The sequence below is a fragment of the Alnus glutinosa genome, chromosome 8 (assembly GCF_958979055.1).
Source record: "Alnus glutinosa chromosome 8, dhAlnGlut1.1, whole genome shotgun sequence".
NCBI classification, from domain to species: Eukaryota; Viridiplantae; Streptophyta; class Magnoliopsida; order Fagales; family Betulaceae; genus Alnus; species Alnus glutinosa.
The window spans coordinates 16,248,273-16,264,032 of record NC_084893.1 but is presented as its reverse complement, the minus strand read 5'-3'; the positions used below and the strand labels follow the sequence as shown (position 1 = coordinate 16,264,032).

Below are 15,760 nucleotides of genomic sequence, written 5' to 3'. Positions count from 1 at the left end.
TGCGAAACTCCACATTGCCAAACTCCTATTCGTTCCATCTCTTAAGATCATTCTTTAAGGCCTTAAGCTTTTGAGAGAAGATGAAGCTAGGAGAACCTTGGAAATGGTAAGACGTCCACCAAAGTCGCACCCTATCCACAAACCCGTCGGCTTTCAACCACATATTCTCAAACTTGAATGGTCTGGGACCCCAATGAATGCCTCGACAATCAAGAAGAATCGGGAAATGATCAAAACACAATCTAGGAAGCCTTTTCTGTAAAGAACCTGGAAACTTGATTTCCCAATTAGGAGAAACAAAAAATCTATCAAGGCGAGACCAAGTGGGATTCTCCTGATTATTAGACCACGTAAACGACCCTCCAGCAAGAGGGAGATCCATAAGACCCTACTCAAAAATAAAGTCTGAAAACTCCATCATGGCAGTATTTAGGCGAACATCACTCGATCTTTCGGCAGGAAAACGAATGACGTTAAAGTCTCCCCCAATACACCAAGGCAGCACCCACCAAAGAGAGAGGCTAGCCAACTCATCCCAAAGAGAACTTCTAAGAGCATCCAAGTTAGGACCATAGACCCCAGCAAAAGCCCAAGAAAATTCATCTTCAACACTTCTAAAAGAGCATGCAAGAACAAACTCACCCACGAACACATCAATCTTCTCTACAATTCTTTTGTCCCACATAATCAACATACCACCAGAGGCACCACAAGAGGCTAAGAAACACCAGTCCGCAAAGATCTTTATAAATATTAAGAATCTTGATTATTAGACCACATAAATTCCCACCTACAAGAGGGATGTCCATGAGACCATGGTAAAAATTGAATTCTGAAGAGTGCAGCATAGCTGGAGACTGTCGAGAGTCGCCTAATCTCTCACACAGATAACGAACATTAAAATCACTCCCAATACACCACGACACCTCCCACCAACTCAAAATACCAAACAATTCATCCCAAAGTAATTTCTAGCTTCTATCGTTGTAAAGAGAGCCATCATTTGATCCTCAAACCCCTCACACGACAACTCCACTACATGACAAAAATTTCTCACCCTCTGAACCACCCAATCTGAAGACTTTAATTAAGGCAACCCCTCTTCTTCAACAACAGAAAGTGGATGGATTATCGACGACTCACTTCCCTTAAACTCCTCACCATAGCCATAGAAGGATGATTTGTATCCCCCCAGGAGGAAAACATACCAGTTTCAATCTCATCTCTATTCAAATAGTTTTCCCACACCACCTTGAGCTTCTGACCCTCAATGCTCCATTCCCCCACCCTGATTTCCAAAGGAACCAGAGGGTCCCAAAACAACAATCAAAAAAATGGCCTTTTTCCCATTCTCAACTGTTAAGCACCCATAGTAGAAACTGAGGAGCACCTACCTTAATTGTCTCATCGGATTAAGAAACTACCCTTTGTACTAAAGAACTTCCTAAGGGCATGCCCACTTCCAAAGACCCATTCACTCACAACCTTGACTCCTCATTACTCATACCTGAACCATCATTGGAAAAGAATCCCGAAGAAATCTCTTGTTTCAAAAACCCACTCTCCTGCTATCAAACATGGATCTCTTTAATTCCTTAAATTTCTGGTCTACAAATTTTATTGTTATATTTGTGCTCTTTTTTTTTTCTTTTCTTTTTTTGATAAATAATGTATATTCATTCAAAATGCAGAGGGGCGCAACCCAAGTACACAGGATGTAAACAAGAGAACCCTTAACCCATAGAAAATAACATAAAGCTAAAAATTCCGAAAAAAAAAGTAGAAACAGACAAAGTATTCCAAGCCAATCTCCATGTATACAAAGTTTGTAGCACCAACTTCTTCAAATCGAGCAAACCATTCTCACAATCATCAAAGCTACGTACATTCCGCACCCACCAGAAACACCACATCCAACACAATGGAGCCATACTTCATAAGCGCAACGCTATACGGTTGCCCAGTTGTCCCTTCCAACTTCCCAACAACTTGCGCACCCTTCGAAGCATAACCCATGCAACACCAAAAGGCAGAAGAAGCGCACTCCACATCTTTATTGCAACCTCACACTGAAGGAATAAGTAATCGATGGACTCTCTACAAGTCTTACACTTACAACACCACTCCATCACAATAATATTCCTCTTACGTAAGTTATCCAAGGTTAAGATTTTTCCTAGAGTTTTCGTCCACACAAAGGATGCCACTCTCAAAGGAACCTTAACTTTCCAAATAATCTTCCAAGGAAAAGTGGACCGTACAAAAGTAGACAATACCTGATAGTAAGACTTCACTTCAAAGAAACTACAAAAAGGTGTGCAACCCTAGCATATATAAGAGACCAAAAAAGAAACTAGCTTCTAATTTGAAAGGATCTACTTACTCAATAAAAGTGTAAAATCAAAGCATCTAGTTGCTGCCATCCAATCAAACAAAGACTTTAAGAACAAAAGCTTCAAACTCATCAAAGAAGATTCATGATCCTCAAAAGTACATGAATTCCTTTCTTTCCATATACACCACGTAAGTGATTGTGGAGTGGAGTTATATTTGTAAAAATAGCAAAGAATTCATTCATAAAAAAATAATAAAAATAAATAAAAATAAAAATAAAAATAGCAAAGAGTCAATTAATCATCTTCATACAATGATTATAACCGTCATTGTCAATAAAATAAAAAATAAAAAATAAAAAATAAAAATAAAAAAAAATCTTTCCTTTTTTTTCTAATAAGCCAACACCATCAACATCAATGCCATTGCAAATATGTTAGCTTGCCTTAAGGTCTCGATAAGATGGGCAATCATTATATCTAGAGTCCATAATTCAGATTTGTGCATGGATTGTTTGCAGTATTCTTCTCATCCATAGTGTAAAAACTCATTTAACGAACCAAACATGCATATACATATGTCCAACGGCTAGCAAGTAAAAATAATTATTTTTTTGGGGGGTTTTTTGTTGACTAAAATGTAAAAGAACAATCAAATAGACAAGGAAGATATGTAGATATCACAAGTAGTCTCAGATTTAGCTTTTCTAGCACAGAAAATAGAAGCAGAAGAAAGTGAGGCCACACCTGGCCAGCACCAACATCAACTATGGTATAAGCTCTTATACTGTCAGCAACTGAACTAACAACAGCAGAAAGAACTTCTACCTGTTAATGAAATTAATTACATTAATAATATACCCAGGACTCATATTCAAAGTTTAAAAATGAGAAAAAATGTCAAAGAATGAAAAATGCAATTAAGAAACTGAATAAATCAGTAACCTACTTCATGTTTTTTCTTCATATTCATGCCCTGAGCAAGAACGCTATTCACTGAAATCATGTGCAGGCCAGGTAATACCTGCAAGAAATCAAAAGTTTATCTATGTTGAGTGTCTTATTCTCCAATAAATTTACTCCAATTTGTGGTTTTTCTCTCTGTCTCAGCATCAAGCATAGAATATAGTTGCTACTACCTTCTTTAATAGGTAGTAGCAACTATATAATAGTTAATGTTAGACAGATTAATAATATTTAATAATTTGTGGAACCAAACTTTGTGGCATAGTGAATACTTTCTAATTCATAGATTTTCAATTTATTTTAAGAAACTTTGTATAACCGATCCCACTTTAGTTGGTTTTTTTTTTTATAAGTAATAATCAGTCTTATTAAAAGTGTAAGTCGCCCCTAAGTACACCGGAAGTATACAAAAGGAAACCCCTAACTAGAAAGAGAAAAACAAACAAGAAAATACAAAACTAAGCGACAATGGGGACATAAAAGCCACTGTCCAAAGATACAAAGTATGAAAAAACGAAGCTAAAATATCTTCCAAGGACCTCTCCAAATCCTCGAAACACCTATTATTTCTTTCCTTCCATAAACACCAAAACAGGCAAATCGGCACCATCTTCCAAATCGCAAAACTCTTCAACCTTCCAGACATCCACCAACAAACAAACAGTTTGATAACACTGCTAGGCATAACCCAAGACAAACCAAAGCGAGTAAAGAGAGCACTCCATAAAGCAAAAGCCACATCGCAAGAAGTCCACCTAGTTAAGTTAATTTTAAGAAACTTCATATTAAGTAAAAGAAACTGCTAAACATGGGCCATCCTCTAGTACAATGGTTAAAGCATATGCAAAATAGTTATAGAAGGCGGAGAGAAAGAGAGGAGCAACGATGGCCATGCTATAGTATAGACCACTCCAAATTTTGACAATGCCAGCCTCTCCAACTAAAACCATCAATACTCAAAACCCCCGTAAACTTCTTGGAAAAGCAAGAAACCACTTGCATTTTAGTTTCTAGCACTGCCATCAAATACTATGCCCATGGCCACCACTACTAAGATTATTTGGCATTTTTAACTCCTTATCCTAGACTTGGGAATTCCTCTTTCAAAATCTGCCTCGCTATGAAGATTATTGGTGATGGAGCTTGTACAAGTGAACCAAATATAATGAGATTCGCAGTTTATCATTGCTTTTTACTAGACCCTTTTGCCGCCACATATTTTATGCCCCCTGCTAACTTATTCACAGAAGTCCTGCACTCCAGAACACCTCATCTGCCCACTACGGTTTTTACCGAATACTGTCACTAACTTATATTTCATCATCTTTCCAAACTCACTTTCACAGCAAGTCCCATACAATGGAATGCACTATTTTACCACTTCACAAACTATCAACCTATCATCCACACAATCATAGTAGGTATTGTTATTGTTATCATCTACAGTCTTAGGTGGGCGGGTACTTTGCACATGCATACATTTTTGGGGTTTTCCTTCTCCTAGCAGTGGAGAAATGTTGTTCACTAATCTCTTACATAACATTCCTAATATCCAATTAACTACGTCCAAAAAGTTGTTATCCCTTGAAACTAAACCACAACTTGATATCTACTACAAAAGCCTTTACTGCTTACGGAATATAAGATTGGAAAAGCTGAAAAAGCAAGGTTTAGTCCCCAGGATTTACTTTTGCATGAACTGACTATCATCGAGCAACATATTCTCTGATCAGAAGGGATCCAAAGAACAGGTTGAACATGGCTTCATATCAGCTTGATCAACCAAGACTAAGCATTTGTCAATACTCAAAATAAGAGACATCGAATTGTTAGACCACGTAAATTTAAAAATCCAAAAAATCTCCTCACTAAAGTAGAGAAATGCTAACAGCCACCCTGACTTTCTGCCCACCCTTCTTTCACCCATAGACAGAATCACATTACGGAGTGGGAAGAACATTTTCCAAAAGTGACACAAAGGAGATTACCAAGACTTTTGTCAGATCAGTTTCCTTTGTTGTTTGATTGTGGGGTACCTAGAGGAGGGAGCAGGTATTTTAAATTTGAAAACATGTGGTTGAAATTCTGATGGTTTTATTTATCAAGTTAAAACTCAGTGGATGTCCTATGAGTTTTATGGATTACCAAGTTATGTTTTGGCTAATAAGTTAAGAGCTTTGAAGGTGGATTTGAAGAAATGGAATGAGGACGTGTTCGGTGATGTAGGGAAGAAAAAGAATGAATTATTGGAGGGTATTCAAGAGCTGGATATAATTGCAGAGTGTCGTTGCTTAGTGGAGGAGGAAAGGGTAAGGAAGAGAGATATGTCGAGGGAGTTGGAGAAAACTCTCTTTTTTTAGGAAATGAACTGAAGATAGAAATCACGAGCTTTGTGGTTGAAGGAGGGGGGAAAAACACAATATTTTCACAGGGTGGCCAATTCACATCGCAAATTCAATCATGTGGACTCTTTGAATATAAATGGTGCTATGTCCAAGAATCCTATTGAGATAAAGGAGCACATAGTACATTATTACAATAAACTGTATTTTGAGCAGTGTTCTAGGAGGCCAAGGGTGGATGGTCTATCTTTCCTATCCATTGATGCGGATGAGAGTACTATGTTAGAAAGAGAGTTTGAGTAGAAGGACGTGTGGGATGTGGTAAGGGACTTGAATGGATATAAGGCGCCAGGTCCGGACAGCTTCACAATGGCTTTCTTTCAGAAGTGTTGGGAAATACTGAAAAATGATCTTATGGCTATGTTTGTGGTATTCCATAATAAAGGACAGTTTTAGAAGAGTCTTAATGCCACTTTTGTCTCTCTGATTCCAAAGAAGACATGTTGTGGATGTGAAGGTTTTTCACCCTATTAGTTTGGTGGTTGGGGTGGGGGGGTGTATAAGATTATTTCCAAGGTTCTTGCAAAAAGTTTTAAGTTAGTATTGGGCAAGATTCTCCAACGCACAGAATGCTTTCATTGGAGGTCGACAAATTGTGGATTCAATGCTTATTGCTAACGAATGTTTGGATAGTCAATTTCGATCGGGGGAATCTAGGGTGCTGTGCAAGCTGGATCTAGAGAAGGCATATGATCATGTCCATTGGAAATTTTTGCTCTATTTGCTTCAGTGTTGTGGTTTTGGGGAGAAATGGAGGGCTTGGATAGAATCTTGTATTTCTACAGTCAGATTTTCTATTCTTGTGAATGGAACCCTATCTAGCTTTTTTAATAGTTCTCATGGTTTGCGACAAGGGAATCCACTTTCACCTTTATTGTTTGCAGTGGTTATGGAGGCATTGAGAAGGATGTTGATTGCGGCAAGGGATCAGGGTCTCTTGACAGGGTTTTCAGTGGTGTCTAAGGATAATGATGCTTTAGTTGTGAACCATTTATTGTTTGCCAATGACAAGCTGATTTTTTGTGTTGCGCAGTCAAAACAAATTTGACATCTGCGATGTATCTTCTTATGCTTTGAGGCAGCTTCAGGGTTGAGGATCAACTTAGGAAAATCAAAAATTGTTCCTATAGGTGAGGTGGAAGATGTCAAAGATTTGGCTCAACTCCTTGGATGTCGAGTCGCTTCTTTGCCTATGACATACTTGGGTTTGCCGTTGGGTGCTTCTTATAAGGCCACTTCTATTTGGAATGGAGTTACTGAGAAATGGAACGATAGTTGGCTAGATGGAAGAGAATGTATTTGTCAAAGGGTGGTCGGCTGACTCTGCTTAAAAGTACTCTTTCCAACATACTTACGTATTATTTGTCGTTGTTCCCTATTCCAGTGGGCGTGGCTAATCGACTCGATAAACTTCAAAGGAATCTTTTATGGGGTGGCATTGAAGATGAGGCGAAATGCCATTTAGTGAATTGGAACAGGATCTTTACTCCAATAAAATCAGGTGGATTGGGAGTTCAAAACTTCATTCAGTTTAATCGAGCTCTTTTGGGGAAATGGTTGTCAAGGTATGCTAGGGAGAGAGAGGCATTTTGGAGATTGGTGATTGAAGCCAAATTTGAGAGTCTAAGGGGTGGTTGGTGTTCTAAAGAGGTTTTGGCTACATTTGGAGTGGGTGTGTAGAGAAACATATTAGAAGGCGGTGGGATGAATTTCACAACTTTGTTTGATTTGAGGTGGGGGTTGGGTCGCATGTAAGTTTCTGGCATGACTTGTGGTGTGGGAATAGATCCTTGAAGCTATGTTATCCAATTTTGTTTAGTATTGCTAAACATAAAGATGCGAAGGTGGCAGATAATTTGGTTGTTCAAGATGGAGTTACCCAATGGAATGTCATCTTTACGCGACCAGTCCAGGATTGGGAGGTAGAGATGGTACTCTCTTTCTTCGCACGGCTATATTCTATTCCTGTTCAACATGGAGAGGATGATAGGTTAGTTTGGAGCCTCTCCAAAAGGGGTCAATTTGAAGTAGTCTTTTTATGAAGTGTTAAATAGACAAGATGGCCCTTCATTTCCTTGGAAGAGTATCTGGCGTGTAAAGGCTCCGGCGAGAGTGGCATTCTTTGTATGGACACAACATTAGGAAAAATTTTGACGCATGACAATCTGCAAAAGAGGAATTCGTGGTGATTGAGTGATGTTGTATGTGTGAAAAGAGTGGGAAATCATCTAAACATCTATTAATTCATTGCGAAGTTGCTTGCTATCTATGTAGTTACATTCTTATTTTATTTGGGGTAGAGTGGGTTATGCCGCGAAGGGTGATGGAATTGTTGACTATCTATGTAGTATTGTGCAGAGAACAAACAATCGTATATCTTTCCACATACTCCTCAATCTTCTCCACCACCCATTTATCTCACATTAACAAAATCCCACCCGACGCACCAATCCACATAATGGCAGACCCATAGACTCCACACCACCTCCCTTGAGATAACTGCCATCTTCGTCTCTAACAAACATACAACGCCCACCTTCCAATCTCTTAGAAGCCCTCTAATCCTCAATCTTTTATTAAGCTCATTTAGCCCTATGAAGTTTTACATTATGATTTTAGGCTTCATAAAACACGAAATGAGCCCCTCCCCCTATCTCGGCCTCTAAGAGATTGTTCCCCCTTCTTCTCATATTTAAGGGACCAAGGCAACCTATTTAATTCCTATTGACTTTTTGCCCCTGTGTAGATGAAATAGAAGTCGTATCTTCTGCCATTGTTTGATCTCGGGTAGCTACAATCTCCTCAAATAATGCCATCATTTTATCGTCATAACCTTCACACGATAACCCTACTATGTGATAAAAACAATTGACTCTTTCAACGACCCACCTAGGTGACACCCTAGGTGGATGCCCATCTCCCACATCCACTGCCAGGGGTGTGATTAACAGTTCTCCCCTCCAACTCCTCCCTTATTCCATCTTCTTCATACTATAAGAGAAGGTCTTCAGGCAGATACTCTTGCATGTCCAAAAATCACAACCTTTGACGCCTCCCACCTTGACCTCCATCAAAGCACTATTGACCATAAGGACTTGCGGGACTCCTCCACCATCAATAAAAATTCCTTCTGCAATCCTCTCATCGACAACCTTTGAACCAGACCCAAATGTTCCCATCACAGCAATCGTCGTCAAACACCTGGAGAGCAGTGGTTCTTGCGGCAATCCTCCACCAACTTCTGACAACTCGTGGGATTGTCGCTCTTCGGCATCTGAGCAAAGCCCAATCTTACCGTTGGACTCATCAGCATTGTCTAAGCAAAACCTAGACTGACCAAAAGCTACTGCGGAACATTCTGACTCCGACCCAAACCTTCCAACCACCAAAGCCTCCAACAAGCTACTAACTTACAACGAAACTGTTTGTGCTCCTCCCTCGTCGGGTATCGTACCCTCAAACACCTGATCAATGGTCTCTGACCCAACTAGAGGTTGAATCGCAGCCTTCTCCATGCTCCTGCTCATTCCCGCCTCGATGTCGTCCAGCCCCTGCTTCACTCGCTAGTGTGCCTTTAGTTTTGGGTTGCGACGTTGATAGACTAGGCCAGAGCATCCTGGCTTCTGACAATGGGCCAATGCATCCTGTTGCAACTCGGATTGTGGGATTAAAATAGCATCCCCACACAGGCCTTTGCCTTTAGACCCAATTGGCCCACACTTTTTAAGCCCCTCTACCGATTCCATATCACGTGCAAACCGGCCCAGCCTAAGATGCTCCATACACCTGTCCACATCCTTCCTGAGTGAGAATAAAAGTTTCTGCAACAACTGCTCATTGAATGCTCCTTCAGCAAACTGCAACATTTCAGATCCCACATTTGGATAGTATGATCTCTGGGCACAAATTTCTCCTTCTTTCCAATCGCGTTCGATATGCTAACAGGCTGGACGACTATCTTCCCCACGCTACCCTTTCTCAAGGTCTCGCTTTCTGTTTCTACCCTCTGCCCAACCACTTCCACAAATGTCCCACAGTCCTCTACCCACAGCTGCCTCTGAATAGGTCTACAATGCTAGCCTATGATTCCTGTCTGTTCAAAATGTTTCACCAACCTCCTCAACTGCAAAATGCAGCACCCCCATCCACAGTTGTCTCGTCCTTCCGGTATGAGTACATAGCTACATCTCTCTCCCTTGTCGTACTCTGTAATCTCCATAAAATGCCCATAGTGATTCTGATGTTTCCCACTCGACAAGACCTACCTACAAAACTCCTTCGACGGCAGTCCATTCATCAACTCCTCCATCATGTTCAACATCCACACCACAATCTGGAAGCCCACTGCCACCGACCGAAAGAGTCCTCTGCTCCATTCGGCAAGACGAAAACCACCGTTCCCTACTCCCGATCGTAACTCAAAGGACTTCGATTCAATAGAGATAACCCAAATAACCCATTGATAAAATTCACTAGGCTAGTTTAATTACAAAGTTCTGAGAACAGCCATTGACCGTGTGGGTGAGTTAAAGAAGGCTATCTCTACCTTCAATGTAAAGAGTACTCTCGTAAATGACCAAAAACAGCCCCCCCCCCCCCCCCCCCCCCCTCCCTCTTTTCCTTCTCTCTCTCTCTGTATGGCCAAAAGTTTCAATTTGTGAAATGGAAACACCATACTTCTCCTACCACAGCATTATAGATGCTGGCCAATACCATTTTCATAGAACCCACCTCCTTATAAGGAGTGTACTGTACAATGTACATAAATACACAAATGATCATGGAACCCTTGTTTTTTATATATAAGTAATGCATATCATTAATAAGTGCAAGGAGGCTTATTCATGTCCACCCACTCCCTTGTATAGCATTTTATAGTAGCTATCGCTTAGCTTAGATTTGCACACAAGATTCTTTGTACTCAATAAAATATCAGTACATCCACATAACAAAATTAAAAATAATAAAAAACCATTTTTTACAGGTAAATACAACTCAGACACCCACAAGGAGTTGAGCCCATGACCTCACCCTCAACCTCTTGTTTATAGGGGAGGAGATGCCAAAAGACAGTTGGCAATAAGGACCAAAAATATGATCAGTCCCATTTACAAAATCATTCATACATGTCGGTATGTCACATTGGTCTATGGACCTTTGACTATCCAGAACCAACATTCTTTTTTTCAATAGATTTGTAGTGATTATTTCATCTTTTGCATCTAGTTACACCTATGTTCTGATAAGTTCTTGATCCTTTCTCATACAAAGCACAACAATGACTATGAATGACTATCATTCCTCAATCAGCTATATTATAAATCTGCAATCAATGCAATAGATAGAACAGTGGATATACAATTTTACAAAATCTTATATGTCAACATCAGGTTAAAAACACCATACTCTTTTTAAGTCTGCCTGCTCTCTTGGAAAAACAAGAGACCTCAAAGTTAGCACAAAGTCCTTCAGTGAAGCAGGCCAGTGATCCTACAATCAAAGACAATTAAGAGAATGCATGAAACTATCATACTAACATAGGTTATTGATTGAAAAACCAATTGTCAAGACCATGAAATGCATTAATTCTTGTAATTAAAGTCAGTTAAAAATGCATGCAACAAGATTAGTCTCATATAGAGTTAATAATTGGAATCAATGGCAATCAATACACTTATCTCCCTGCTAGCTCCGCATTTCCTTAGAAGAGCAATTGGAGCAATAAGGCTCTTTAGAGAGTGGCGTTCTTTGAGTGGACAGCCGCGTTAGGGAAGGTTTTAACTTTAGATAATCTAAGAAAGACACACATCATAGTAATGGATTGGTGCTACATGTGTAAGAATAGCAGAGAGACCATAGATCATCTTTTGTTCTACTATGAAGTGGCTAGAGGTTTGTGGGTTTCGATTTTCCATCTTTTTGTGTTATAGTGGGTCATGCCCCAAAGGGTGGTGAAGTTGTTGGCTAGCTGGAGAGGTTAGTTTGGAAGCCGCTGCAATATAGAAGTCTAGAGAGTGGCTCCTTTGTTCTTAATGTGGTGTATTTGAAGGAAACGTAGTACTCGGAACTTCAAAGATTGTGAGCTAATGATGTTAAGAGTTAAAATCTATTGTGAGCTAATTGTATTATGTTTAAAAACGCAGTTAAGTGTTTAGTACAATTGTGGTTTGGTCTTTAAAATCGCAAGTTAGCTTTTAAAATACTGCGTTTTCAAATCACAATTTTTTAAAAACACAATTCCCAAACAATTCATTTTCTGGGATTTGGTTTAAAATCACGCTTTTTGTCTATGAAATCGCAATCGCAAATACACCCTAATTAGTTTTGACTTAAGGCCTTGATAGATGCTATTCGATGATTAACATTTGAGACATGTGCATATTATGTAGCATTGAGAGTCATTATGCATCAAGGGAAGTTGGCTTTGTTTGGCAAACCCCCTCATTTTTTCTTTGAAAACGTCAACTTCAAAACATTCCAATTTTTATATCACATCAATCACTTTTTAGATCAAATCAATCACTTTTTATATCGCATCAATTACTTTTAAACAACCTTTTTCAGTTTTCCTTACAAAAAATTTAAAACTACTTTACACTTTATACTACATCAATCACTTCTTATTACTATTCAATAAAAAAAAATTTAAATAAAAAAAATAAAAAATAAAAACCACTACAAAAAGGTTTACCAAACACACCTGTTATTCTTATTCGTCAATTTTTCTCAAAGTTGACTTTCATTGTTAATATCATTGGCACTTCCTATAAACCTAATGATGAATTACAATGTTGTTCAAGCAATTAAAATTGCCTACTTGGTAGTTGTTGATAAACTTGAAACCAACATAAGGCTTAATAGAATAGGAATTACAAAAAGCTAGAGATACCTAGTGGGGCCCCGTTTTCAATTAGTTCATCGTTTGATAAGAATACTTGGTCCAACTTGTTCAGTTCTTAAAAAGATTACTGATTAAGGAACCACGCAACACAAGAATACTTCCTTGTTTTATGATGAAATAACATCAATAACATTGTTTGCAATTTTTTGCAACATACATCTCAAGACATTTTGAATACTATTAATCTTGAGTACAAAATAATTTACCAAAATTTGAAACAATGAGGTTGGAATGCATTATTTGAGAATTCGAGAAAATTTTGTGAATGCCATAAAGTTGAAAACACTTTATATGAATATTTGTTCTAATGTTGGTGGCAATCAGTCTCATCACCAACAAGAATAGGTAACACTAAAGTATCATTACCAAGTGAACATATTTACTGCTACTATAAACTCCAAATTATAAGAGTGAATAGCACATTTAGTGAGCAGAAAATAATTTTTTTTATACTTGGTTCTTTTTTGGATTCTAGAGATGCTTATAAATCACTCAAAATTGGCATGTCTGCAATCTTGTAGAAAAATTTTATTCTCAAGATTTTAAAAGAAAAGAAAAAGTTGAATTAGCATTTCAATTACTATGAGCAGGATGTACCACATTATCCAAATCTACAAAACTTGTCCACAATTTCTGACTTATTTCAAGCATTGGTACAAATAGGAAAGTCCAAAATTTATTATCTGGTTGATATATTAATTCGCATAAGCTGACTCTGTTGATTTCACCGGTAAACACTACGCGAGCTTTTTCAACTATGAAATTGGTTTCAAAAATACTTTGAAATAAAATGGAGAATTACTTTGTTATAGATTATTTGGTTATCTATGTTGAGAAGGAAATTGTTCACAGGTTCAAAACAGATATGATAATCGAAGAATTTTTATTTAAAGGAGCATCAAGTACAATTATCATAATTAATGTTATTTTTCCTTTTTCCCTTCTTTTTGTGCTTCAATACTTTGATGTTGACTAGATGCATTTTTGTATGTATTGATGGAGTAATATTATATTTTTTTGGACATGGATAACGCTATTAAAAAAAACATGCTTTGTGTAAGAAATTAAAAGATTTAGTCATCAGCCAATTATTAGGGAAAAAAAACATTATTTTACATTTTATCTTAGAATTATATCCCGTCCCCTAGGCCTGGATAAAAATCTTAGCTTCGCCATGGGCAATGGTTTAATTTCTATGAAAGCTACATAATTAAAATCCAATTAAAATAAAAAGTGAAATTGCGGTTGATAAGGCAAACCTGGACCACTCCAGAAGGAATGAGGAGAAGATTTTCAACAGGTTCCTTCCGCAGGCAGTCCATCCATTCCTTATCGACAGCTTCCCATAGTTTATCCTGAAAACATAATCATTATCGTTGTAATTATTCTGATAGAGTTAGACAGGAAATAGGCAATGACTCCCCCCTCTGGTTGGCGCGAAAATGACAAAAGGAAAATTTGGTACCGTGAAGAAATTGACGACGTGAGCGTTCATCAAGAAGGCATAGGGTCTGAGGAAGTCGACGATGGCGTTGATCCATTGGAGGGTCTGCGTAGCAGTGTCGCACGAGTACGTGCAAGTCCCGGCCATCGTCTGCGACGACTGAGGTGAGGAGAAGTCGATACGCTGATCGAGTACGAGTCAACAACTATATCATATGTTATTATCACGTGCCACAATTTTGGTTCCAATTTATTTTAGGGTTAAATATTAGAGAAATGATTTGTTTACTACTCCCTCACAACTTTTCTACAACTCTGCTGGTATGGCAAGTATTTCTTTTTTTAATGAAAAAATAAAAAAGAAAAATTTTAAAAATGCTGAACGAGATAAATGCGGGGGGAAAATTGGTCATTTCCCCCCAATTTTCCCCCCTTGCACGGTGCTCTCTCTCTCTCTCTCACTTTCTTTCTCTCTCTAGAACAAACGGTCAGTCGAACCACTCCCTTTTCGGCATCTCACGGTCCTCTCTCTCTCTCTCTCTTCTCGGCATGTTCGTTCTCAAGCGACTTTGGCGGCTGTCTCTGTCCAGCGACCTCTGACTTTCCGAGGCCTTCTTCCTCCACCCAAGTTTCAAAATCTCTCTTTCTCTATAGGGCATTTTATTGGTTATTTCCCCCCAATTTCCCCCTGTCACGTTGCTCTCTCTCACTCATTCTCTCTCTCTCTCTCTCTGTGGAACAAACGGCAGACCGAACCCCTCTCTCTTGTCGACGTGTTCGTGTCTCCAGCAACTTTGGTGACCGAATCTGTCTCCGGCGAAATAAAAACAAGTACTCTCCAACTCTCTCTCTCTCTCTCTCTCTAGCATTTTTATGGGTATATTGCGGTAGGTGAAGTTTTGATTTAGTGTTTCTCCATGTTTCAGATCTCGCCTCCGTTTTGTTTCTCTCCACCGGCGTTCTCTTCTCTACTGGTGCCGTCTCCACCGCCAGTAACTCTCTTTCTCTCTTTGAAATTAGTGAAATTTTTAAATCATATTGTTTGAAATTTTTGCTAGGTTCTGATTTGGTTTGAGGAAAAAAAAAAAAAAAAAAAAAAAAAAAAAAAAAAAAAAAAAAAAAAAACAAAAGGCAAAAAACAGATTTGTTTTGGTACAGTAGGTCATTTGATTCATTTTGGGTTTTGATTTTGGAAAATATAAGTTGATTGTTGGATGGGCATTTCAGTTAGAAGTGAGGGTTGGCAAACCTGTTATATACCTGTAAGGTTGGGTTAATTGATGACTCTAAATTAACTCATTCTTGGGAGGTTGAAATAAAGTATGCACTTGGTTGGTTAGGGCTTTGATGTCTACTCCTATTGAAGTCTTCTTGTTTCCATCCATGATTTGGAAGTTTCTAGTTTCTTTAAAGGTTTCATTATATGGTTGGTCACTACTGATAAGATTCTAAAAGAAGACAATTTGACGACCCAAAAATGAAGATTTTAAACTGTTTATTTTTTCTTTGCATTTTATATTATTTTTAATATTTTAGTTTAATTTTCTTCTTAAACAAGAAGAAAAATATTTTTGCTGGAGATTTAGGCTTTGCTTCATGAGATCGTGATCTATAGAAGTGGTACCTAGATATTAGAGAAAAAAGAGGTTTCGAGAAAATGTGATTTGTAGTTGGTTGTTCTACCTCCTGAAGCACTCAAGATTAAAATTTGTATT

At 38.3% G+C, this 15,760-nt stretch overlaps 1 protein-coding gene across 2 annotated transcripts in view; it reads right to left on the bottom strand.

Moving 5' to 3' along the window:
• Positions 1 to 14,243, bottom strand: part of LOC133875937 (uncharacterized) — a 68,511-nt gene extending 54,268 nt beyond the window's left edge. Inside the window, exons 1-5 of one of the 2 annotated variants that reach the window (XM_062314217.1) lie at positions 14,068 to 14,243; positions 13,862 to 13,957; positions 11,108 to 11,191; positions 3,283 to 3,357; positions 3,081 to 3,161 (exon numbers count right to left, since the gene is read on the bottom strand). In XM_062314217.1, coding sequence (XP_062170201.1) covers positions 3,081 to 3,161; positions 3,283 to 3,357; positions 11,108 to 11,191; positions 13,862 to 13,957; positions 14,068 to 14,193 — 462 coding nt within the window. In that variant the 5' untranslated portion in view covers positions 14,194 to 14,243. The remainder of the gene's footprint in view (positions 1 to 3,080; positions 3,162 to 3,282; positions 3,358 to 11,107; positions 11,192 to 13,861; positions 13,958 to 14,067) is intronic. The other variant, XM_062314216.1, reaches the window with a different exon arrangement.
• Between the last annotated feature and the right edge of the window lie 1,517 nt (positions 14,244 to 15,760).